Source organism: Bufo bufo, chromosome 8, assembly GCF_905171765.1.
Source record: "Bufo bufo chromosome 8, aBufBuf1.1, whole genome shotgun sequence".
In the NCBI taxonomy this organism is placed as follows: Eukaryota; Metazoa; Chordata; class Amphibia; order Anura; family Bufonidae; genus Bufo; species Bufo bufo.
Genome location: NC_053396.1, coordinates 4,080,482 through 4,106,795, shown reverse-complemented (window position 1 = coordinate 4,106,795; position 26,314 = coordinate 4,080,482). Strand labels below are relative to the sequence as shown.

Below are 26,314 nucleotides of genomic sequence, written 5' to 3'. Positions count from 1 at the left end.
GCATCACATATTACTGACTCCATAGGAGTTAAAATCAGATGATAATGAAACATAATGTATACTACCCCACGTACAGAGGCATACAAATTAGCTGGTACTTTCATATCATATTCATATCATAGGTATATTACTGTATCATGGGTCTCCTGGGGACGTAAGTCCCATATATAACCTGGACAGTCATTTCTGCTTCTGTCATTGACATTTATTAATTTCCTTTTTGCAGTGCCCCCAAGCATCCTAGGAGAAGAGTTTAATATTTCAGTCACCGTTAACCAGCTCATCAGTCTGGAATGTGAGAGCAGCGCCATCCCACCCCCAACCATCACCTGGCTGAAGGATGGACGGCCGCTCCCTAAAAGGGCAGGGATCAGAGTGACCGGGAATGGACGTTACCTGCAGGTGAGGATAAGAGTGTAGTGCTGTGCTACTGTATCACACATGATAGGATTAGGTACACAGCTCAGCAGACAGTATCACATATGGTAGGATCAGGTACAAAGGATCTGCAGACAGTATCACACATAATAGGATTAGATACACAGCTCAGCAGACAGTATCACACATAATAGGATTAGATACACAGCTCAGCAGACAGTATCACGCATAATAGGATTAGATACTTAGCTCGGCAGACAGTATCACACACTGTAGGATTATATACAGACATCTGCAGACAATATCACACATAATAAGATTATATACAGCATCTTAGCAGACGGTATCCAGATGCTAGCTTAGATACCGTGGCCCTGCCACATGCTATCCTGGTTGATCATGGTCCGTGGTGTGCTACATCTGTTATTACTGTGATCCGCATCTGACCTCTGTTATAATGTGAGTTTTCATCTCCTTGTAGATTGAGCAGTCTCAGCTGCGGGATGCGGGACGATACACCTGTGAAGCCTCCAATGACGCTGGACGCTCCGAGAAGCATTATAATGTCATCATCTGGGGTAAACACCGTACAGATGTAGATGGGAAACAGTATGCAATGGGGACAAAGTGCAATTGTTCCTATATCTTCTTATTTTTCTCTGTTCTAGTGCCTCCTAATTTCCCAGCTTCCCCAGAGTCTCCCATGTCGGTGATTGAGGGGCAGCCAATCAGCTTTGCCTGTGAGTGTCAAGGGTCTCCACCCCCAGTACTCACCTGGATGAAGAATGGTAAGTGTTGGTGCCCATGATGCAATGTTAAGGGCCACACTCTGGATGATACCGCATGCTGGTTTTATGACTTTACACCCCATTTACTACAGTGTAAAATTATGCAATGGCCAAAATGCTACAAAATCTCAATCTCCTGCATGTTTCCAGGGTTCCCCATCGAGGAAAAGGAACATGCTCAGGTTTCCGCAGGGGGAAGATTGCTGCAAATCAGCAGGGTCCAAGTGTCCAATGAAGGAGTATACAGCTGTGTGTGCAGCAATGAGGCCGGGAGCAGCCAGCGAGATTACGTCCTGGAGATCTACGGTAAGTGTCAGGGGACATTTAGCATCATCCATTCTTCTTTTCTAATAATCTCCTCCTGTTCTGTCACGACTTTGATTTCTGTAGTTTAGGTCAGTGCCACGGCAAATTAATAATCCAGACTGGATTACCAGACGAATGCTGAACCATTCATGGAAATCATTCTGTAATCCCTCTCTCATCTTCATCACCAGCTTTGCCTGTCATAGCCGGGAGCAGCCATGTACCCCAGCAGGTTTCAGCCACAAGGGGCAGCCAGATCACCCTGGAATGTATCATCAGTGGGAAGCCCACACCATCGGTGACATGGCTCAAAGATGGCTTCCCACTGGGCAGCGGACCAGACCTGATCTTGAAGAATAAAGGTCAGCAACTGACCATAACCCGCGCACAACCGCCTCATTCAGGACGCTATGTCTGTGTGGCCGTGAATGCGGCTGGACAGACAGATGTGAAATATGACCTCATGGTGCAAGGTAAGTCTCCTGTACAGCTAACGTCTGAGGAGTGGAATAACAGATGCTCCTGTCCTGCTGACGTCCACGGCTTGTTAATCTGTGTTTCTTATTCCATCCAGTTCCACCTGAACTTGCAAACTCGCTGACAGAGTCCCAGAACTTGTCAGTCATCCTGCACAGCACCATCACCCTCATCTGTGAAGCCAATGGGATCCCTCCTCCAACCATCACATGGTACAGAAATGGCGCCCCACTGACCCCACTGGGGACCACTCACGTGCAGTCAGGTAATTGTCTACTGTCTGGTGTCCACAAGCTGAAGATGTGGTTTGTGTATTGCACTGAAGGGATTATGTACATGTAGATGGCTTATGCGGCTTCTGTTGAGAAAGGCACAGACAACCTCTGCCCGACAATGGTGATGGGAGGTTAGTAATAATCTCTCAGGGAAAACAAGACACGGGCGCTGAAGTAGTCAAGTAGATGTCTCTTTATTAATTCAACAAATGAGTTTACCGTGAAACGCATCATTTGTTGGATCAATAACGAAACTTCCAAACTACTGGCTGGGGCCAGTGACTTCTTTTGCACAACTGGGGGTTATTTCTAGCCTCCCTCTCTACATCACCGATTTGGCATCTGGAAATTTCCCTGACATGGTGGCCAGCCATTCCGAGGGTCACCCGCACCACGCTCATTGTTGTTATGCCCTGTCATAACGGCACAGGGTGAGAGTCCAGTCGTAAGCCCTGCCTTTCACACTGACTTTTGCAACCTAGCAATACCACTCCATGTGGTGCCCTGGGTTGTGTTTTTTTTGTTTTTCCAGCACGTCTGTCCCACAATGGGTCCCTGAATACAGCTCTCCCTTTCCATAAGGTCTGCATTATTAGAAACCAGGGAAGGTGTGAGTCAGATTATAGGGTGGAGGTGTAGAGGTTTAGACCAATCTTTCATATCTCCTCCAGTGGATGGGTAGTGGGATCGCACTGGGCATTTTTGACCCCAAATGTCTGTATACAATGGAAGTGGCCCACTTCTATGCACACTCCTGATTGTACTACCAGTAGTGTACTTGCCTATGTAATGAATAGTATGTGTCTGCATCTAGGAGGTCGGGTCCTCAAAGTGTCACATGCACAAAGAGAAGATGGCGGAGTCTATACCTGTGTGGTCTCCAATGCAGCAGGAGAAGCCAGGAAGAAATTCAATGTCGATATCTTAGGTACGTGTCATAAAATCTGTCTGTCTGATGTCTGCAGTGCCCATAGACATGTACATGATAACTGGACCAAATTCTATGACCTAAAGATGATGAGACCAAAATACACTCCCCCTGACCTATACGATTATATACAGCTCAACAATGAAAGGAAAAGTTGTGGAATTCTGGAAATCACAGGATCTGTAGACATGTTAATGATAGAAAAAATAAATAAATTCAAAACATCTGGATTTATTCAGTTCCACGTGCAGAAATCCACACACTTCCACGTTTTGGCAGCTATCAGTGAGGTTTTTAATGGTTGTCTGAGGAATATCCTGCCACACTGAATGCATTTGGGCACGCAAATCATCAAGATCCGCTGCTAACAGCTCATTCCCGACTAATGACATCACAGATGTGCTCGATGGGAGACAGATGCGGAAATGCTGAAGGCCATGTTAGCTCATCTAGGCCATACAGGTTGCTCACAACATGAGCAACATATGGCCTCCGTGGCATTGCTCAGTGGTCTCCAGACCGATCTCTGGCTATCATTGGGTCCTAGTCACAAGCAGGACTCATCATTGCAGAGGGCAGTCCTCCATTGCCGTCTTACTGTGCACCATGATAGCCTTTGAGAGAGGTGGCCTGAGGTCAGTGGACACCTGTAGCTGGACGTCTGGCTCGTAGCCCAGTGTGATGCAGACGCCTTCTGATGGTTTGTGTAGACACCATTTGCCGCCCTAGGCTTGGGATGTGACAGTTTAACTTGCAGCAGACAATGGATCACAACACGCCATTCTTCTAATCAGACGATCCGTCCGGGCAGAGGTTCTCCTCTCTGCACCTCTTGCTGTCCTTCCAGATCGTCGTTATTCCCCCAACCACCGGGACACGCGACGTTGAACATAACTAACATCTCAGCCAAGGACCTGCTGGAGTGATAAACCAAGGTCTGTCAGTGACAAGTGGAAATAATTGGCACATCAGCTTCACACACGACCTGATCTGATTTGTGAGGTTTCATGTGGATAAAACTTTGCTTTAATCCGGCTTTTATACCCCGCCCACATGCCACAGATTGGAGCTAGGCGCTGGAAAATGTCATCATCTGCAGAGCATATCAACCTGCTACTTCCTCTATTTGCATAACTTTACAGCTTGTCCTTCTTGGTGCTGCAATTTCAATGTTGAGGAGTGTATGTCAGTGCTACCATGGCTAGCAAGACAGCTTTGACCTATGGAGAGCATAGACGATTATCTGGATGCTGTAGGGACTGTGCACCGCCAGGAAGCCTGGGGGACTGCGTGACCAATGATACTGGCTGACAGAGGAAGACAACAGCACATAGAAGTAGTGTAAGAAAGGTTATAGAAATTTGCTCCAATACTGTTCCTTATGTTTTGCAGTGCCACCCACCATAGGTGATGAAGACGACAACAATTTCCGAGTAGCAGAAGGTCGGCCCATTCGTCTTCGCTGCCGGGCTTCAGGTAATCAGGTGTTTTATTTTTTTCAATGTGATAGTAATCAGCCATGACTGAAAGGCGAGTCTTTAGCCGTCAGTAAAGTGCATGCTGCCTAGAAATTTCCTGCATCTAGGTCCATTCTCCTTCCATTGTGGTTCCCAAAAGTTTGCACAAATTTATGACAAGTTTGGACCCATTTTATGCACCATGGGGTTCAGAAACTTTTGCTCACATCCCCTACACCATTTTCTGTGTTTATTACTTCTCTGCCACTTTGGATATTACAATTGGGTGCTGACATTTGGGACTCACTGTCGTGTTTTGCATATCAGGACACCCGGTGCCCAGAATCTCCTGGTTCAGAGATTCCCAGCCAGTTCATAGCGGAGACGGCATCCTTATCTCACCGGACGGCTCTGAGTTGCTCATAGAGGCTGCCAGTGTCTTCACTGCAGGACATTACAGCTGTCTGGCGGTCAATCCTGTTGCTGAGGCGAACAAATATTTCATACTAACCGTTTTAGGTAAGTTTACATTGTGTTTGTGCGAACCTGTGGGTGTATGATGAAGACTCATTCACACAAGAGAACAGAAATGCCGAGATAAATAGGGACACAAGTAACTGATTGTATTCACCACTGGATTCTCATATATGTACACAGTGATTGCACCAGCAGAATCGTGAGTGCAGCTCTGGAGTATAATACTGGATGTAACTCAGGATGAGTACAGGATAAGTAATGTATGTACACAGTGAGTGCACCAGCAGAATAGTGAGTGCAGCTCTGGAGTATAATACAGGATGTAACTCAGGATCAGTACAGGATAAGTAATGTATGTACACAGTGACTGCACCAGCAGAATAGTGAGTGCAGCTCTGGAGTATAATACAGGATGTAACTCAGGATCAGTACAGGATAAGTAATGTATGTACACAGTGACTGCACCAGCAGAATAGTGAGTGCAGCTCTGGAGTATAATACAGGATGTAACTCAGGATCAGTACAGGATAAGTAATGTAATGTACACAGTGACTCCATCAGCAGAATAGTGAGTGCAGCTGCGGAGTATAATACAGGATGTAACTCAGGATCAGTACAGGATAAGTAATGTATGTACACAGTGACTGCACCAGCAGAATAGTGAGTGCAGCTCTGGTGTATAATACAGGATGTAACTCAGGATCAGTACAGGATAAGTAATGTATGTACACAGTGACTGCACCAGCAGAATAGTGAGTGCAGCTCTGGAGTATAATACAGGATGTAACTCAGGATCAGTACAGGATAAGTAATGTATGTACACAGTTACTGCACCAGCAGAATAGTGAGTGCAGCTCTGGAGTATTATACAGGATGTAACCCAGGATCAGTACAGGATAAGTAATGTATGTACACAGTGACTGCACCAGCAGAATAGTGAGTGCAGCTCTGGAGTATAATACAGGATGTAACTCAGGATCAGTACAGGATAAGTAATGTATGTACACAGTGACTGCACCAGCAGAATAGTGAGTGCATCTCTGGGGTATAATACAGGATGTAACTCAGGATCAGTACAGGATAAGTAATGTATGTACACAGTGACTGCACCAGCAGAATAGTGAGTGCAGCTCTGGAGTATAATACAGGATGTAACTCAGGATCAGTACAGGATAAGTAATGTAATGTACACAGTGACTCCATCAGCAGAATAGTGAGTGCAGCTCTGGAGTATAATACAGGATGTAACTCAGGATCAGTACAGGATAAGTAATGTATGTACACAGTGACTCCACCAGCAGAATAGTGAGTGCAGCTCTGGAGTATAATACAGGATGTAACTCAGGATCAGTACAGGATAAGTAATGTATGTACACAGTGACTGCACCAGCAGAATAGTGAGTTCATCTCTGGGGTATAATACAGGATGTAACTCAGGATCAGTACAGGATAAGTAATGTATGTACACAGTGATTGCACCAGCAGAATAGTGAGTGCAGCTCTGGAGTATAATACAGGATGTAACTCAGGATCAGTACAGGATAAGTAATGTATGTACACAGTGACTGCACCAGCAGAATAGTGAGTGCAGCTCTGGAGTATAATACAGGATGTAACTCAGGATCAGTACAGGATAAGTAATGTATGTACATAGTGACTGCACCAGCAGAATAGTGAGTGCAGCTCTGGAGTACAATACAGGATGTAACTCAGGATCAGTACAGGATAAGTAATGTATGTACACAGTGACTGCACCAGCAGAATAGTGAGTGCAGCTCTGGAGTATATTACAGGATGTAACTCAGGATCAGTACAGGATAAGTAATGTATATACACAGTGACTGCACCAGCAGAATAGTGAGTGCAGCTCTGGAGTATAATACAGGATGTAACTCAGGATCAGTACAGGATAAGTAATGTATGTACACAGTGACTGCACCAGCAGAATAGTGAGTGCAGCTCTGGGGTATAATACAGGATGTAACTCAGAATCAGTACAGAATAAGTAATGTTTGTACACAGTGACTGCACCAGCAGAATAGTGAGTGCAGCTCTGGGGTATAATACAGGATGTAAGTCAGGATCAGTACAGGATAAGTAAAGTATGTACAATATATACGCATATGACTCCACCTGCAGAATAGTGAGTGCAGCTCTGGAGTATATAATAATTTATATAATATAGTCCATGTCAGTATGAATGGCCCCTGATAACAAGGACTTTTTATTCCGCTTACCTGACTGTTCTCTGTTCTTCATGTCATCCTCTCACACAGTGAGCCCCACTATTTCTGGAAACCTTGATGATGGAACCAATGAAGACGTCATCGTCATTGTTAATAACCCATTGTCTCTCATCTGTGAAGCTCTGGGATTCCCAATACCTACTGTGACCTGGCTAAAAAATGGGCAACCATTCCAAGAATCTGACAACGTGAAAATGATTCCAGGTTTACACTGCATTTACTTTCTAGTGATAACATGCATCCATTTAATTCTGTATTTATGTCAGACAGTGGGGACCCCCAATCTCCACGTTATTGGGGGGCCCAGTGGTCAATCTGTATAGTGAAACAGAAAGGCTTTGCTATTTTGCATTTTTCTCTTCTACAGGAGGTCATGGTCTGCAAATCTTGAATGCCCAGAAAGAAGATGCCGGTCAGTACAGATGCCTGGTAACCAATGAGATTGGAGAAGCCGTCCGGAATTATGAAGTGAAAGTTTTCAGTGAGTTCTTACGTTACTTACCAAGAAATGGCCCAATAATGGAGGTTCTGGTTTCCCCAAGTATAGTTTGTCACCATTTACAAGACTAGGTTTATGCAGCTTTTCAGTTTCTATTCATTGACAGGAAGAAAAAAAATTTAGAATTTTTCACCACAGTGCCTAACTAATCTTCTCGCCTTAGTTCCTCCACAAATCACCAGGGAAGCCGGGGAGAGTCACGGCACCAAGGAAATAAAAACAAAGGTGAACAGCACTTTAACCCTTCAGTGCGAGTCTCGGGCGGTGCCTAAACCCATCATACACTGGTATAAGGATGGACAGGTCAGACATCTTCTTAGGTATATACCACCCCTATGTGTGCACAGTTTATATTGAACACAATGATGTTTTATGTTACAGCTGCTGGAAAGCTTTGCTACAGTGCAGATCTTAGGTGATGGACATGTCCTCCAGATCCAGCCTATCCACTTCTACGACTCCGGGCGCTATACATGTGTGGCCACAAATGTCGCAGGAGAAGATGAGAGAGAATTTACAGTGAATGTTCAGGGTTAGTTTCAGCAGCTTTATATCTTGAGGGGGTGCAATTACTTTTTCAATATAGGCTCCTCCCCTCAGTCTATATGTCACAGTTTCCTATTAATCATCTTTCTCACTCGCTTGCAGCTCATAATCTGTCTCTTCTTGTAATTCAGATCATCTTGCCCTGACTTCCTGCTGAGCTTGTGCTTATACACAGCAGCTAATCAGAACAAGTAGATCTGCAGTGTAAAGTACTGAGGAACAGAGCAGCAAGAGATGGATTTTACACTCTGACCTGTTTTCATTATTTTATGCTACTTCTCTTCTAGTGCCACCAATATTTCACAGGCCCGGGGCCCCCAGCGCTGCATTTGAAGTTGCGTACCGAGAGGATGAGGAGGAGGAGCTTACAGAACATAGGGAGGTTGTTGCCTCCAATCCCATCTCTTTATACTGTGACACGAATGCCATTCCACCCCCAACACTGACCTGGTACAAGGATGGAAAACTGGTCTCTGAATCTGATGGGACACTTGTGCTGCTAGGTAAGAGGGGCAGATACAGCAATATCTATAATGAAGGGAACTCTTGGAAAATGGCCCTGTGGTTATTCCCATCTCTGTCATGAAAGGCTGAGATGGGAAAACCCCATTTTTATACACCCTGTGAGGTAATTCTGGGTTTACATGGTGGTCCTCAATTCAGGAGCCTCATCTCGTGGTCAGAGTGGAGATCAAATACAAAGAGTGTATCATGCTCTTTCCTCTCCTGCATTATTAGGCAGTGTGAATGGTCGTTGTGCATTACTTACTTTCACCTGTGGTGGCGCTGCAGGGAAACTGAACACTTAGGCCCCTTGCAGACGAGCGTTCCTCCCGCAGCAAGTCTGCATTGCTCGAAATCACTGACCAAACACTGACGTGTGAATGAGGCATAAGGCCCCTTGCAGACGAGCGTTCCTCCCGCAGCGAGTCCACAACGCAGCTCCCGGCCTGACCTCCCAGCGCTGATGGGGGTCACATAGCATTATATTTATTTATGATGCTATGTAACCCTTACAGTTCTGGAATGTATTGGATAACACTGGCATAATGCTGCCAGTGTTATCTAATACATTCCAGAACTGTAAGGGTTACATAGCATCATAAATCAATATAATGCTATATAAATCCCGTCAGTGCAGGACCTTGTTTTCCGTCTTGCATAACGGGACCCAGACAGATCTGTTATGCTTCCCTATAGACTTCTATTAGGACGGAAAGCAAACAGAATGCCTTTTAAAGGCTTCCGTTTTGCATTCTGTCTGGGCATTCCGTTATTTTCCATAACCATGTTATAACGGAAAGCCATAACGGAATCCCTAACGCTAGTGTGAACCCACCCTTAGACAGGTCCCTGGACAATAAGCTGATCACAAAGGTGAGAACCCCTTTAATCATGGGTGGACTGAGAACTAAAAGTGGCCCCTCATGTTGTAGGCGGGTCCAAATTGACAGAAGGCAGGGCCAATATAAGTAGGCAGGGCCAATATAAGTAGGCAGGGCCAGCAATAATGTAGCGCAGCACAAAATACTGCCCCAGCAGAATCATATACACAGTGCAGCATACAATACTGCTGCCCCAGCCACAGCATTCAACTCTATCACTATCCTGATGATGGCAATAGAGTTGAAGCACTTTCTTCTGCCAGCCAGAAGCATTGCTGCTTGCATTAATTAATGCTGAGAGCATCAGATCGTTAAGTATTTAACCAGGCATCTGCCTTTAATGCATTTTGCCTGAAATTTATGGGAAATTAATCCCTGGATATCACTAGAATATAAGATGCTGGTTGCTAGGGACGTGCTGTCTGACAAGACCTTTGAAAAAGGGTCTGATTTGTATTTAATCCCCACAAATTTGCAATGATCTATTGATTTCAGATGGGCGCATTCTGCAGATCCCAGTCTCCCATGCAGAGCATGCTGGGAAATACACATGCGAGGCGACTAATGAAGCCGGAAGAGACAGATTGCATTATGAGCTTGTGGTTCTGAGTGAGTGAAATACAAATCTCCAAGTCTCTGACTGTACCTTCTCTCATTTCCAATTTATCCTATCATTTATATGATGCAATGAGGACCATGAGATGAACCTATTAATGTCCGTGTCCCATAATTACTCTTCAGCTCCGCTTACATTTCATATGTGATGGTCATGCTGTCGAGTAAGTATGTTCGTGAAGAGAGTTATCAGATATGCATTGCGTCTTTTACACATGGATATCCTTCCTGACCTGCCCTCATCTTACACCATTTGACTATGGCCTCATGCACATGGCCGTTGTTTTGGTCCGCATCCGAGCCGCTGTTTTGGCGGCTTGGATGCGGACCCATTCACTTCAATGGGGCCGCAAAAGATGTGGACAGCACTCCGTGTGCTGTCCGCTGCTCCGTTCCGTGGCCCCGCAAAAAAAATATAACATGTCCTATTCTTGTCCGCACTTTGCGGACAAGAACAGGCAGTTATATGTAAAGGCTGTCCGTGCCTTTTCGCAAATTGCGGAACGTGCACGGACGCCATCCGTGTTTTGCGGATCCGCGATTTGCGTACTGCAAAACCCACCACAGTCATGTGCATGCGGCCTATGGCATAGGTGCCTTCCTCGTGTAGGATCCTGTTTAGTCACATTCTGATTATTGCTGGACATTGGAGATCTTCCCAGCATCTAACTCCTTGAGATACTGGACCCTCAAAATACAGGAAGTTTAGTGTGAATTGGTCTCTATATGTGAGGTCCCTCTGCGCTTCCTCTTCACCCAGGCTACCATATTCTTGTCCACTTGACATTGACCACTGCTTTTGTCTAATTTGCTTTGTTGCTATTACAATACACCTGTATTTGGTGGGGGTCCATACCCGCCTTTATGGCTTAGCCTTTGCCAGTTGTTGTACGACCTGTTTTGCATCTGATATAGTTTACTCTTTTGTACAGTAAGCAAAAACAAAACCTAATAAAAACCATTAAACTTTCTCTTCAGCTCTGCCTGTTATGCTCGGAGAGGTGGACGCACTGATTCAGGAGGTCTCTGTTATATACAATGAAACAGCCGAGTTACACTGTGACGCTACAGCTATCCCCCCACCAACCATCACATGGCTAAGGAATGGACAGACCCTGACCACTGCTGACAAGTATGAAGTCCTGGAGGAGGGACGAAGGCTACAGGTACGACCAGAATACATGTTCAGAGACGAGGCTGTTACTGTAGTAGAAAGGATATGGATCTAATGACAACCTCCCAGACGTTATATACAGACTGGTTGTCAGCAGTAATAGATGTGATGTGTGTCATTTTAGCTGCCAATTTGCAGATATAATAAAGCTGAGTCTCAGTATTGTCCAGCCACACTGAGGGCATATAGAGCTGTATGTCCAGGCAGTATGTTCACAGTGTACTCCTTCCTGTGATCACACTGGTGTCTTATTTTCTGTCCTTACAGATCCACTCAGTGAAGGTGACAGATATAGACAGCTATGTGTGTGTGGCAGAGAACCCAGCTGGATTTGCGGAGCGACTCTTCACCTTGATGGTTCATGGTAAGAATGGCGCTGCAGGAGCGTCGTGTACTGTAACCGTGTACATCTGGACAGCAGAGGACATGACTGGTGGCCGCTCTTCTGCAGCTCCCAGATCTAGAGCATTTGGTTTTCTGCAAAGGGGTATCGTTAGGCCCGGGAGAATTCAGAATTCCTTTATAATAATTAGATTTTTATTTATTTATATTTTTTATTCTTTTTTATTGAAGTTTTTAGTTACAATCAATAAATCTAAATGTTAGATTTTTTTTTACAAGCCTTTTTGGCATCGTAGTCCCTTGTTCTTTTTTGTCGAATACATACATATAAATTTAACGTATAACAAATTTAAGTTATAAAACAAAAATATATATAAATATATAACAATGATATTAAGACATAGGTGTAATAAATGTACTGTTACATTTTGTGTATTATTTATATACATAATTACACATTTTATAGATGTTATTTTATAAATGTTCTAAACATTTAGGGGGTCATTTACTAAGCTGATATAAGCCCAAATTAGGCGTATTTCAGGCGCAGATGGTGGCACAACGGTTAGTTGCGCTGCTATATGCGACTTCACCCCGCTCATGCCAGGTCTAAAATTATGGGCGGGGAAGGGGACAGGCTGGCAGGCCCGTCTCATTCATCATTTTCTATGCCTGTTCTAGGCATAGAAAATGGTCTAAATGTAAGACAGCTAGGAAGCTCAGAAGCTGGCTTACATTTAGCACTGGTGCTGGATCTGTCGAAGTTGTGGAGGGGCCGGCGCCTGTTCATAACTTCAGCGGATCCACCACCAGCTCACAGAGTCAAGACCGGCGTCTAAAACTTAGGTCTTAATAAATGTGCCCCTTAGTTTCCCTAGGGTGTCTTTTAATTTTTCTACATTGTACCATTTTGTGTGTTGGAATGAAATTAAAAAGATTTCACTGACCGTTCATTCACCATTCTGAGTTATAGGAAGGTCAGGTAATTATCGAGAATTTCCAAAAAATCCACTGCTGTCTACAGCAGCCTGCAGCCGTGAGACGTATTGGGCCAGGACAGATATACAGCCTGTTGACGTTAATACTTGAGGTTTCCAGTCACTAATGGCTTACATGAAACTGAAACACAAAGTCCCTTAGAAAGTTGCAGAACTGTATCATACAATGGTTCAGCCTCATTTCTCTTGACTTTTTAGTTCCTCCCAGAATACTTGGGGCCAGAAGTGAGAACATCAGCGCTGTCCTGCATAGCTCCATCTCCCTGGTGTGCGACGTGCAGTCTCATCCATCTCCAGAGGTGACCTGGTACAAAGATGGACAGATCCTTCTCCCTGGCAAACGATTCCTCATCATGCCTGGTAATAGATTATCACATTACGTGTTGTGTTGCCATAATCACCGAACCCTCCATGCACTCAGATGCTGCTGTGGATGATGTTACCATCTGATGGGGTGCACAATATAGAGGATTTGGGCCTATTTGATACACAGATTTACAGCTGGAAATATTGCAAACCAAAGCTGTAGAATAATATAAAATGAGTTGTGTTATTGACAAGTCCTTTCCATATGCTGTATAGGGCTATATGGAAGGAATAGGGGGGGTTGACTGATCACAACCCCCTCGGTGAGCCAGGGCAGTGGCCATGTTCTGGGGGTCTTACATGCCCAGTTATTACATGCAGTGGTGCAGTCAGCTCATGTGTCCGTGTATGCTGCATCCTTCTGCCTCATTTTACTGCTTGTGTCTCTTGTTTCTAGTCTTTCTCGTAGACACTGTAGTCATATATTAATCTTCTTGTTCATTCTTCAGGGGGACAGGTCTTACAGATTGCTCGAGTTCAGCTCTCCAACCAGGGAATCTATATGTGCAAAGTGCAAAATCCAGCAGGATCTGCAGAGAAAATGATCCACCTGACGGTCTATGGTAAGTAATAGACACCGAAGCTGTATAGCCGATATAATCTCCAGTACAGAGATGGATCTGCTTATCTTCTTTGTGGAAGAGGATCGTTTAGTCCCCTTCCCAAGACATAGGGGCCACAGTGAGATTACACCCCCTGCTTTTCCAAACCTTCTCATTCATTTGTAAGATTTCTGTGATATTTATTAAATTAAACTGATCCGATAATATGTAAATGATGTGTTACTGTATCCAGCCCCTCCAAGTATCAAGCAGCCACCATCTGGGACCCAGGAGGCCACACTTCACCTTGGAGGCACCTTATCATTAGTGTGTGAGCCTGATACCGTAAGGGAGTCCACTATTACATGGTATAAAAACGGGCAACCACTCCTCGGGGGCAGCAGCGTCTTCATCCAGGACAACGGTCAGAGGCTGGAAATCCGGAACGTGCAGGTGAAGTCCTAAAGCTTACTTATATTAACATACAGATGATAAAGGTTCTGCTACTATACTACACTTTACTACAATGTCTGCTGAAGGGAGACATTGTTGTTTAGATTTAGAAGGTGACAACCGGTCATGACTCCTGTTCACACAGCTGCTGGACTTAGATGACAGTTCTAATAAATATTTGCATCTATTTGAGTCGCACATTTCTAAAACTGTTATTTTCTGCCTGAATTAAAGCAAGCAGAGATATTTATTGTTATTTATTTTTCAGGCATCAGATAAAGGACTTTACACCTGTAAGATGACCAACCTGGCCGGAGAAGCTGAGCTGAGCTACACAGTGGTCATACAAGGTGAGTGAGTGCAATGTATCATGGCTGGTATGTCCCTCCGGTCTGTGAGGTGTCTCCTGGAGATGGCACTACCTTTGACATCTGTGATTCCTCTCCTTGTTTGCAGTGCCCGCATCCATCACTCATCCACAGAATGAGACCATCCAACTGATAATCGGGAATTCCATCGTCCTGTCCTGTGAGGCTGAAGGCTCCCCAGCTCCCAGGATCACATGGTTCAAAGACGGCAAACCTCTAGGTAAATACATAAAGATGGTCAGTTATGGACTATCAAATACGGAATGCTTAGATACATCAGCTCAGCAGACACTGTCACACAAATTAGGTTTACATATAGCAGTTCAGCAGACAACACCACACATGAAAGGATTAGATACACAGCAGAGCAGACAGTATCACACATGAAAGGATTAGATACACAGCTCAGCAGACAGTATCACGCATGAAATGATTAGATACACAGCTCAACAGACAGTATCACACATGATAGGATTAGATACACAGCTCAGCAGACAGTATCACGCATAATAGGATTAGATACACAGCTCAGCAGACAGTATCACACATGAAAGGATTAGATACACAGCTCAGCAGACAGTATCACGCATGAAAGGATTAGATACACAGCTCAACAGACAGTATCACACATGATAGGATTAGATACACAGCTCAGCAGACAGTATCACGCATGAAAGGATTAGATACACAGCTCAACAGACAGTATCACGCATGAAAGGATTAGATACACAGCTCAACAGACAGTATCACACATGATAGGATTAGATACACAGCTCAGCAGACAGTATCACGCATGAAAGGATTAGATACACAGCTCAACAGACAGTATCACACATGATAGGATTAGATACACAGCAGAGCAGACAGTATCACACATGATAGGATTAGATACACAGCTCAGCAGACAGTATCACAAATGATAGGATTAGATACACAGCAGACAGTATCACACATTCAGATATAGTGGCTCAGCAAACAGCATCAGAAATGATAAGCTTAGATGCAGCAGCTCAGCAGACAGTATCACACACAATAAGATTAGATACAGTAGGTCAGCATAAATCAACATTTAGTTGTGGAAATTTTATATGTGAATAGTATTTTTTCAATCTCATCCTTTCTGCTGCTACTTTTTTCACAGTTAATTTTCTGCACGCAGCTCCACTGCAGAAAATATGCACCATATATATATATATATATATATATATATATAATATGGCTTAAAAGAGATAGGACTGCACTCCAGATAAAGTGAAAAATCAGTGGAGCTTTATTCACCCATAACTTTGGCAACTTTGCGACTAAGCAAAGTTGCCAAAGTTATGGGTGAATAAAGCTCCACTGATTTTTCACTTTATCTGGAGTGCAGTCCTATCTCTTTTAAGCCGTATTGTTGGGGTACTGCCGCTGCCCTTGTGGATTTTGCACCCGACTCTCGGTGGTGCTCCCGCTGGATTTTCTTCAATATATATAATATGTATATATGGTGCGGATTTTCTTATACATACATGGGTGGCATTACCTACTTATTACCTATACATACAATTATCCCATGGGTTGTAATTGCTCCGTATATTATTGTATAATTTCCTGCATACCGTATTTTTCGTTTTATAAGACGCACTTTTTTTCCCTCCAAAGTGGAGGGAAAAAGTCACTGCGTCTTATAAAACGAATGCGATTCAAATTAGGTGGCCATTAAACTGTTGGGTGGGCTGGCGGCTTCACTGAAGGTTTCTGCCTCCAGCCCGCGCTTCCTTTACAAGACCGCACCAGGTATGGGCAGGCTGGCGGCTTCACTTATTATGCTCCGCTGCCGCCAGCGCCCGGGACGGGAGCCCTCAGCTCCAGTAAGTAAAAGTGTCCCCTCCTCCAGCAGCCAGCCCGCACGTCCGGTGCGCACCTGGCACCGGAGTCCTCACATCCTGTAAGTGAACATTTTTCCCCCTTTCCCCTCCTCCAGCAGCCAGCCCGCACGTCCGGTGCGCACCTGGCACCGGAGTCCTCACATCCTGTAAGTGAACATTTTTCCCCCTTTCCCCTCCTCCAGCAGCCAGCCCGCACGTCTGGTGCGCACCCGGGACCGGAGCCTGCAGCTCCAGTAAGTATTATCTTCTCCGTTCTCCCCCCTCTCCCCTCCAGCTGCTGCCGGGGGCACTGACCTGAGCTCCAGGGTCCCGGTCTTCTCGTCTATGTGCTGGATGCCTGTCACACTGTGCGCTCCAGCGCCTCTGTTATTGTGCCTGCCAGCCCTGCTTCTCTCTGCTCATACATCCCCCATGTACTGCAGTGTATGAGTGGATTGCTATGGATGAGGGGGGTTATAGTATTTAATATAAACACTGTCCAGGGACTGTTCTGTAATTGGCATGTGTTTATATTAAATATGACTATAACCCCCCTAATCCATAGGAATCCACCCATGTACTGCAGTATATGAGTGGATTCCTATGGATGAGGGGGGTTATAGTCATATTTAATATAAACACATGCCAATTACAGAACAGTCCCTGTATAGTGTTTATATTTAATCTGACTATAACTCCCCTCATCCTTGAGAATACACCAATGTACAGTACATCAGTGTATTCTTTAGGATGATGGGTGTTATAATCACATAAGTGTCATCCACAGATCCCCCAAAACAGTGTCATCAACAGATCCCCTATAACAGTGTCATCCACAGATCCCCCATAACAGTGTCATCAACAGATCCCCATAACAGTGTCATCCACAGATCCCCCATAAGTGTGTCATCCACAGATCCCCTCCATAACAGTTTCATCCACAGATCCCCCATAAGTGTGTCATCCACAGACCACCAATAGTTCAAAACCCACCAAAAGCACACCTTTTGGTTGAAAATATTTTTTTTCTTATTTTCCTCCTCAAAAACCCAGGTGCGTCTTATCATCAGGTGCGTCTTATAAAGCGAAAAATACGGTATATCCTGGCACCGGGGTTTCTATAATCAGAAGGACAATGTTTTCCCTCGCTCTTTTACTTGCAGAATACGCCAGTCATTTGGGGGTGATCATAACTGGAAGCCGATTACAGATCAACCGTGTACAACCTGCACACACTGGACAATACACCTGCATAGCACAGAACCCGCTGTCTGAGTCTCACAAGGACTTTCTGATGCTGGTACAAGGTAACAACGCAATGCGATAAGTGACGTGTTCATATATCACGATGTATATTTTAAATACGCATATAACATTTACATATGTTTCTTCTTGTGATATTTTTATTATTCTTCTGCATGAATTATCTGTATTTTGCAGTGGCCCCAAGAATTCTTGGATCTGACCGGCCCAGTGAGCGGATTATCCAGGTCACACAGGAGGTAACACTCGAGTGCCAAGCTGAGGGCACACCACCACCCCAGATATTTTGGCTGAAGGATGGGAGACCCCTAGATTCCCTTGGTTTTCCAAATGTCCAGTGAGTATATTGAGTTCATCTTAAAAGGGCTGATCAGTTTTATGCATGTAAATAACTATAGTTATAAAAAAATAACTATATTATTTCTGCAAATTACCTGTTATTACTCTGCATATTTCTGCTTGCTGTCAGTGACTGCAAACGCTCTTGCTTACATTGATAGACTTCATATGATGAGCTTGTCACAATGTATCAGAGGATCAAGTAAAAATGATTATACTGTAATCTGAGGCAGAAGAGATGTGATGCTGCCGATGTGTTTGGCTCACAGGGAATTGTCTACACCAGGGGTCAGCAACCTTCGGCACTCCCTTCTCTATTCCAGTTCGCTGCTGTCTCCCTTCTCTATTCCAGTTCGCTGCTGTCTCCCTTCTCTATTCCAGTTCCCTGCTGTCTCCCTTCTCTATTACATTTCGCTGCGGTCTCCCTTCTCTATTCCAGTTCGCTGCTGTCTCCCTTCTCTATTCCAGTTCGCTGCTGTCTCCCTTCTCTATTCCAGTTCCCTGCTGTCTCCCTTCTCTATTCCAGTTCGCTGCTGTCTCCCTTCTCTATTCCAGTTCCCTGCTGTCTCCCTTCTCTATTCCAGCTCCCTGCTGTCTCCCTACTCTATTCCAGCTCGCTGCTGTCTCCCTTCTCTATTCCAGCTCGCTGCTGTCTCCCTTCTCTATTCCAGTTCGCTGCTGTCTCCCTTCTCTATTCCAGTTCGCTGCTGTCTCCCTTCTCTATTCCAGTTCCCTGCTGTCTCCCTTCTCTATTCCAGCTCGCTGCTGTCTCCCTTCTCTATTCCAGCTCGCTGCTGTCTCCCTTCTCTATTCCAGTTCTCTGCTGTCTCCCTTCTCTATTCCAGTTCGCTGCTGTCTCCCTTCTCTATTCCAGCTCGCTGCTGTCTCCCTTCTCTATTCCAGCTCGCTGCAATCTCCCTTCTCTATTCCAGCTCGCTGCTGTCTCCCTTCTCTATTCCAGTTCGCTGCTGACTCCCTTCTCTATTCCAGTTCGCTGCTGTCTCCCTTCTCTATTCCAGCTCGCTGCTGTCTCCCTTCTCTATTCCAGTTCTCTGCTGTCTCCCTTCTCTATTCTAGCTCGCTGCTGTCTCCCTTCTCTATTCCAGCTCGCTACTGTCTCCCTTCTCTATTCCAGTTCGCTGCTGTCTCCCTTCTCTATTCCAGCTCGCTGCTGTCTCCCTTCTCTATTCCAGCTCGCTGCTGTCTCCCTTCTCTATTCCAGTTCGCTGCTGTCTCCCTTCTCTATTCCAGTTCGCTGCTGTCTCCCTTCTCTATTCCAGTTCCCTGCTGTCTCCCTTCTCTATTCCAGTTCCCTGCTGTCTCCCTTCTCTATTCCAGCTCCCTGCTGTCTCCCTTCTCTATTCCAGTTCCCTGCTGTCTCCCTTCTCTATTCCAGTTCCCTGCTGTCTCCCTTCTCTATTCCAGTTCCCTGCTGTCTCCCTTCTCTATTCCAGTTCCCTGCTGTCTCCCTTCTCTATTCCAGCTCGCTGCTGTCTCCCTTCTCTATCCCAGCTCGCTGCTGTCTCCCTTCTCTATTCCAGTTTGCTGCTGTCTCCCTTCTCTATTCCAGTTCGCTGCTGTCTCTCTTCTCTATTCCAGCTCGCTGCTGTCTCCCTTCTCTATTCCAGCTCGCTGCTGTCTCCCTTCTCTATTCCAGTTCGCTGCTGTCTCCCTTCTCTATTCCAGTTCGCTGCTGTCTCCCTTCTCTATTCCAGTTCGCTGCTGTCTCCCTTCTCTATTCCAGCTCGCTGCTGTCTCCCTTCTCTATCCAGTTCGCTGCTGTCTCCCTTCTCTATTCCAGTTCGCTGCTGTCTCCCTTCTCTATTCCAGTTCCCTGCTGTCTCCCTTCTCTATTCCAGCTCGCTGCTGTCTCCCTTCTCTATTCCAGTTCGCTGCTGTCTCCCTTCTCTATTCCAGTTCGCTGCTGTCTCCCTTCTCTATTCCAGTTCGCTGCTGTCTCCCTTCTCTATTCCAGTTCCCTGCTGTCTCCCTTCTCTATTCCAGTTCCCTGCTGTCTCCCTTCTCTATTCCAGTTCCCTGCTGTCTCCCTTCTCTATTCCAGTTCCCTGCTGTCTCCCTTCTCTATTCCAGTTCCCTGCTGTCTCCCTTCTCTATTCCAGTTCGCTGCTGTCTCCCTTCTCTATTCCAGTTCGCTGCTGTCTCCCTTCTCTATTCCAGTTCCCTGCTGACTCCCTTCTCTATTCCAGTTCGCTGCTGTCTCCCTTCTCTATTCCAGTTCCCTGCTGACTCCCTTCTCTATTCCAGTTCGCTGCTGTCTCCCTTCTCTATTCTAGCTCGCTGCTGTCTCCCTTCTCTATTCCAGTTCGCTGCTGTCTCCCTTCTCTATTCCAGTTCGCTGCTGTCTCCCTTCTCTATTCCAGCTCGCTGCTGTCTCCCTTCTCTATTCCAGCTCGCTGCTGTCTCCCTTCTCTATTCCAGCTCGCTGCTGTCTCCCTTCTCTATTCCAGCTCGCTGCTGTCTCCCTTCTCTATTCCAGCTCGCTGCTGTCTCCCTTCTCTATTCCAGTTCGCTGCTGTCTCCCTTCTCTATTCCAGCTCGCTGCTGTCTCCCTTCTCTATTCCAGTTCGCTGCTGTCTCCCTTCTCTATTCCAGTTCGCTGCTGTCTCCCTTCTCTATTCCAGTTCGCTGCTGTCTCCCTTCTCTATTCCAGTTCGCTGCTGTCTCCCTTCTCTATTCCAGTTCGCTGCTGTCTCCCTTCTCTATTCCAGTTCCCTGCTGTCTCCCTTCTCTATTCCAGTTCGCTGCTGCTGTCCCATAGACGTACATCGGAGAGCAGGAAGAGAGAAGGGACGGCACGTGCACAATGTGCGCCCCGTCTCCTCATACGCCGGGTGTCAGACCGCCGCCGATCTGATATTGATGACTTATCCTGAGGATTGGTCATCAATATTAAAGCCCAGAGAACCCCTTTAAGGTTTTTACTGCTGAGCCCGACAAAGACTAATAAATCAGGTTGTTAGGACTGAGCATACACTTACTTGTTAGTTAATTATCTGCACTGCTTATCCAGGCTTTCTCCAGATGGACATTCCTTGGTCCTCACCTCCGTCAAAACCTCTGACTCGGGTCGCTATTCGTGTCTGGCTCGGAATATTGCAGGAGAAGACACACAGGTTTTCATCTTGAACGTTCTCGGTCAGTAAGATGATCGTTTATGTGGGTGCAATTATTGGGGAGAATTAGAAAATTATTTTATTTCTAAAGTCTTGTGTGTTTTTTTCCTTGGTATTTACAGCCCCCCCAGTGTTTGAATCTGGCACCAATGTCTCTGAGACTCTCAGCAGTGCGCCTGGATCACAAGTGTCCCTCGAATGCCATGCCAGTGGCTCCCTGCCCATGCAGCTGACCTGGCTGAAGGATGGAAATCTGCTGCCTGCTTCTCGCTTCCTCAGAATCTCTTCAGGAGGACGTGTTCTTCGGTTAGGAATTGCATTCGGCTGCACAATGAGGCACATATACTGTAGCAGTGATGGCTAACCTCTGGCACTCCAGCTGTGGTGACACTACGACTACCAACATGCTCCATTTATTTCTATGGAGTTCTGAGAACAGCCAAGCAAGTTTACATCTTGGGAGTCATACTTTTACCACAGCTGGAGTGGCAGAGGTTAGCCATCACAGTACTATAGTGTCTGTGCCTGTTTTTAGCTGTAAAAATGCTGTTTTAGACTTTCTTTTTTTTTTTTGGTGCGTTACTCCCCATTTTGCCTAAAAAGTGGCACTTCCATGGAAACATGTGCCTACTTTCAGCTCACTTGCATAACATTTACATACTAATTAGACAAGTCTTAGTGAATATGAACCTGTCATATTGAAAAAGAACCACCAGAAGTCAGACTAATAGCAATACGCCGAGTCTAATTCATAAAGTGCTGTGAGACTTTTAATAAATAGTAGGCAAAAGAAAGACAGGCAAGCTTGATAAATGTGCCCCAATGTCTCTACATACCAGGGTTAGGCCTCATGCATAAGAAAGCATGTATTTTGTGGTCCGCAAACTATGGATACTTGCTGTGGGCATGCTGCATTTTATTAATAGAAAAAACGGACAAGAATAGGAGATTTTCTATAATTTGCAGAATGGCCGCATAGATGCGAATGCGCATGGATGACATCCTTTATGGACCCAGAGAAATGAATGGGTCTGTGTGTGAACCACAAAAATTTGTGGATAGGACATGGACCCAAACAATGGTTGTGTGCATGAGGCCTTAGAGTGCTGTCACACACAGCTATTTGTGGCAGGTTTTGGAGCCAAAGCCGTGAGTTGGAAGTAAATGAGAAACACTGTATAAAGGGAGGTGTTAAACTTCTCTTTCCTGCTGAATCCATTTCTGACTTTGGCTCTAAAAACTGCATAAAAAGTGGCCACAAAATGCTGTGTGATAGCACCGTTACCAATGTGCACCATACAAGGATCCACAAAACTCTGCTTACATGCATGGACAGTCCACCTAAAAGCGCCATGTGTTGCATAGCCCTTTGTGATACGTAGTTTTTCTTTTCACTGGCAGGATATCCCATCTGCAGGTTTCAGATGCAGGTGTTTACACTTGTCTGGCATCTAGCCCTGCTGGAACCGCAGAGAAGAGCTTCACCCTTCTGGTAGAGTGTAAGTACTGAGCCGTGCATGTAACTGTAGATGCTGTATGTTGCCTTCAGTCTGTAGAACAGATGTGTTAGAGCGCGGCAGTCATAATTCTGCTTGATGTTATTGACTGTGCGCATGCGGGAGACTGGTTATTTCTTCCTGTATCAGAGGACTCTGTGTGCAGTGATTGATGTACTGTAAAGAAAAACTTCCAGAATGCATGCCTGGAAACGACCTAGAGCTGGCACTATTGCAGGGGCAGAGGCGAGCGGTCCAAGATACCCATTACACATCCATGACCCTATGTTTTACCAGATCTGCCATCATTCATGGCACATGTATCTCAATATTTCTATGTTATTTTCAGCGCTGCCAGTGGTGGAGCGTTCGGAGAGCACAGAGGAGGTCACTGCTATTCAAGGATCATCTGTCACATTCACTTGTGAAGCTCACGGGTCACCATTACCTTCACTGTCATGGGAGAAAAATGGCGAGCCTCTGAATCTTCAGAGTAACCTCCTGCCCAATGGGCTGGGGACCCGATTCCACCTGGAGTCCGTCCATGCTGGGGATTCTGGTCTGTACTCCTGCACAGCCCTGAATGCAGCCAGGAAGGTCAGCAAACACTTCCGTCTCATAGTGCTGGGTAAGGACATTGGAGAAACCATTACAATATCTGTTCTGGACTACATTCGTTTCTGCATCCAGCACCTTAGATGGATAATTTTGCATTGCACCCTCTGCCTTATTGTATCTGGGATGTGAATTATATAGTGCTGTGACCAGCGTTTCCATGTTCTGTATCCTAGAACCTCCAAGGATCGAGGGTCCAGCTCATCCAATAGAAGTTGCTGTTGTTGTGGATGAACCTTTGGAACTGATGTGCAATGCAATAGGGTTTCCTGCCCCAGAAATGACCTGGGAGAAAGATGGGCGCCCTTTATCACGACCAGACTTGCTTGCAAAAAACGGGACTGTCCTAAGGATCGACAGAGTGAAGGTACGAAGACCAGTGTCATTACTTCTTAGGTCATGTTTTGTGCTCCCTTAAACCCTCATGTGCAGTACCTGTGTGAGGGGTGGTCGAGGCTCAACTCTTTGCTGTACAGAAGCTAGAATTATATGACATAGAATATCTTAATGGGGGGCATGCTAGTCAGGACCTTACTACTCACTCCTCCTCTCCCCGTGCATGTGAGCGGCATTTGATTATCACACTCTAGAGCCAATGAACGGTAAAACTGTGTGAACAGTCCTGGAGGGTTGTAGTGAAGACTTTCCCATGAAAGTATCTGCATTTCACATAACATAGCTCTCTTATTACTGACCTTGTGGCATGTACCCAGATATATGGCGACACGTCCTGAGAATGTAAAGGATGTAACGATATATTGTAATATATTCCCCTAGGTTGAAGATGCTGGAATCTATGTCTGTGTGGCTACCAGCGCAGCTGGAAGAGACTCCCGGGCGACCAGGGTGCGACTGAAAGGTGAATTGTCTTGCAGTGGATTAAAATATCTTGTGCATACACAGAACACTTCCACAGGTTGTATGGGATATGTCTAATCCTTTAACTAACATGATGTCTTCCTTCTTTGCAGTTCCTCCCAGTGTCATTGGTCCCGAAGAACCCCGCTCACTCTGGGTGTCCATTGGAGGACAGATGGTCCTGGAGTGTAGGGTGGAAGGAGATCCTGTTCCAACTATTCAGTGGTTTAGAGGAGATACCCCCCTCCAGGTATAATGGAGTTGATTGATAGTAAAGGCTTTGCGTTGAGTCCTGCCATGTCCTGGGGAGCTAAGTGGGCTCATTAGGTTAGATTGTTTCTAGACATAATATAATTGATGCATTATATCCTATACTTTCAGATGGACAGACGGGTCCAGATTCTGTCTAAGGGCCGTTACATTCAGATTCACAGCCTGCAGGCCTCTGACAGTGGGGAGTACACCTGCATCGCCTCAAATCCAATAGGCACCACCAGCCTGAAGTTTATTGTGGAGATACAAAGTAAGCGATTACATTATTTGTATAGCGATGTCTTGTATGTTCGTGGTAGAGATGTTCATGTGATACTTTACATTGTAGTTGTGCCGTCCATCTTGCCTGGACCTTCTGTGGTCAGTGCCTCTGTCAACCAAACAGCCGTATTGCCGTGCTGGGCTGAGGGGCTTCCCCAACCAACCGTGACATGGAAAAAGGATGGGGGTCTGCTGTCCGTGGAGACGTCCAGGTAATGTATCCCAACCTCTGAGAGTTCTCCACCGATTGTCTCATATAATACTAAGGAGTCTTCACCTCTTCTATCAGACTGGAGTTTCTGAAAGATGGCTCCTTGCGCATCCCACAAACCCTTCTACAGGATTCTGGATATTATCTCTGTACAGTCGCTAATTCGGCAGGAATGGCTCGTCGCGGGGTAGAACTACGAGTTTACGGTAAATGAAAACCTATGTAGATGTTCCATTACTTCTACTGATCAAGGGTTTCTTCACGGTTTCCATCATAGATGGCTGCATCATTATTCCTTCACTGAAACGTAATCGTTCCTTTTCATGTCACTGGTGTGATGACGGCCATGTTGTACCTTTGCTCCTAACAGTTAATGGTGGCTTCTCAGAATGGCAGGATTGGGGACCTTGTAGCAGGACCTGTGGCCAGGGAGTACAAGAAAGAGTCCGGATGTGTAATAACCCCCCTCCAGCCAATGGAGGAAGAGCCTGCATGGGAAGAGACGTGGACGTGAGAGCCTGCAGTCTGCCACCCTGCCCAGGTGCTCCTTGGACACTGCTGAGTGGCACTTGATTGATTTACTATCTAATGCAATTTACTGATTCATTTCTTTGCCCTGTTTTTTAGTGGATGGAGGGTGGACTGGCTGGAGCAGTTGGTCGCAGTGCTCAGCACCCTGTGGTGAAGGATCCAGACAGCGCACTCGTTCCTGCTTCTCCCCTCCCCCCCAAAATGGAGGAAAAACCTGCTTTGGGAAGGACGCGGAAACAGAGACATGTTTGCTGCCACAATGTCGAGGTATCACTGTCTCTCAAGAAGTGTTGGAAGTGTGGATTTATATACATCTGGAACAGAACGTTTCCATCCACAGGCAGCAAGCCAAGATCTTGGAAATGTTAATTTTGAAACACAACATTTATCAGAAAGATTTCATGATACATTGATTGTTTTTCTCAGCTGTCGCCTCACGAGTACGGGCCAGTCTCATTGGCATTGTAAATGATCAAGATTTCGGACTCTCGTCACTCAGCGCCAACATGACGGAAAACCCACAGACCAGAGCCACCACTATCAGCAGCATCATTGAAAACATCCCGCCTTCCATAGGTATGTGCACCTTATTTCTAACTAGCCGAGCTGTGGAGACGTCCACACATTCATGCATCTGCTTTATGTGAACACCGAATGTGAGAATTCTCTATGTCACTCTCCAGGACCCCTGATGAAAGTGCTGATTTCACTGAGTGCCCCCCTCTATTGGTCTGCTGCATTCCCCTCTGATGGCACCATTAATGGTTTCAGCCTCACCAAAGGAGTCTTCAAGAAAGAATCTCAGGTGGAGTTTGCAACAGGTAAGTCATCACCCTCTGTAATTACATCTTACTAGAAGGAAACCT

At 45.6% G+C, this 26,314-nt stretch overlaps 1 protein-coding gene across 2 annotated transcripts in view; it reads left to right on the top strand.

Annotated features, from left to right (window-relative positions):
- HMCN2 (hemicentin 2) overlaps positions 1-26,314 on the top strand; it is a 112,111-nt gene that overhangs the window by 66,904 nt on the left and 18,893 nt on the right. For both annotated transcript variants that reach the window (XM_040406461.1, XM_040406462.1), the window contains exons 41-78: positions 227-402; positions 860-956; positions 1,047-1,166; positions 1,317-1,472; positions 1,664-1,945; positions 2,047-2,214; positions 3,039-3,152; positions 4,545-4,628; positions 4,937-5,128; positions 7,363-7,536; positions 7,700-7,813; positions 7,995-8,134; positions 8,213-8,363; positions 8,665-8,880; positions 10,258-10,371; positions 11,356-11,543; positions 11,819-11,915; positions 13,090-13,251; positions 13,707-13,820; positions 14,053-14,252; positions 14,521-14,602; positions 14,709-14,840; positions 17,631-17,774; positions 17,908-18,067; positions 21,101-21,225; positions 21,326-21,509; positions 22,605-22,702; positions 23,049-23,327; positions 23,491-23,681; positions 24,092-24,173; positions 24,286-24,422; positions 24,554-24,695; positions 24,774-24,918; positions 24,996-25,123; positions 25,288-25,458; positions 25,545-25,715; positions 25,875-26,024; positions 26,132-26,269. In XM_040406461.1, coding sequence (XP_040262395.1) covers positions 227-402; positions 860-956; positions 1,047-1,166; positions 1,317-1,472; positions 1,664-1,945; positions 2,047-2,214; positions 3,039-3,152; positions 4,545-4,628; positions 4,937-5,128; positions 7,363-7,536; positions 7,700-7,813; positions 7,995-8,134; positions 8,213-8,363; positions 8,665-8,880; positions 10,258-10,371; positions 11,356-11,543; positions 11,819-11,915; positions 13,090-13,251; positions 13,707-13,820; positions 14,053-14,252; positions 14,521-14,602; positions 14,709-14,840; positions 17,631-17,774; positions 17,908-18,067; positions 21,101-21,225; positions 21,326-21,509; positions 22,605-22,702; positions 23,049-23,327; positions 23,491-23,681; positions 24,092-24,173; positions 24,286-24,422; positions 24,554-24,695; positions 24,774-24,918; positions 24,996-25,123; positions 25,288-25,458; positions 25,545-25,715; positions 25,875-26,024; positions 26,132-26,269 — 5,718 coding nt within the window. The remainder of the gene's footprint in view (positions 1-226; positions 403-859; positions 957-1,046; positions 1,167-1,316; positions 1,473-1,663; positions 1,946-2,046; positions 2,215-3,038; positions 3,153-4,544; positions 4,629-4,936; positions 5,129-7,362; positions 7,537-7,699; positions 7,814-7,994; positions 8,135-8,212; positions 8,364-8,664; positions 8,881-10,257; positions 10,372-11,355; positions 11,544-11,818; positions 11,916-13,089; positions 13,252-13,706; positions 13,821-14,052; positions 14,253-14,520; positions 14,603-14,708; positions 14,841-17,630; positions 17,775-17,907; positions 18,068-21,100; positions 21,226-21,325; positions 21,510-22,604; positions 22,703-23,048; positions 23,328-23,490; positions 23,682-24,091; positions 24,174-24,285; positions 24,423-24,553; positions 24,696-24,773; positions 24,919-24,995; positions 25,124-25,287; positions 25,459-25,544; positions 25,716-25,874; positions 26,025-26,131; positions 26,270-26,314) is intronic.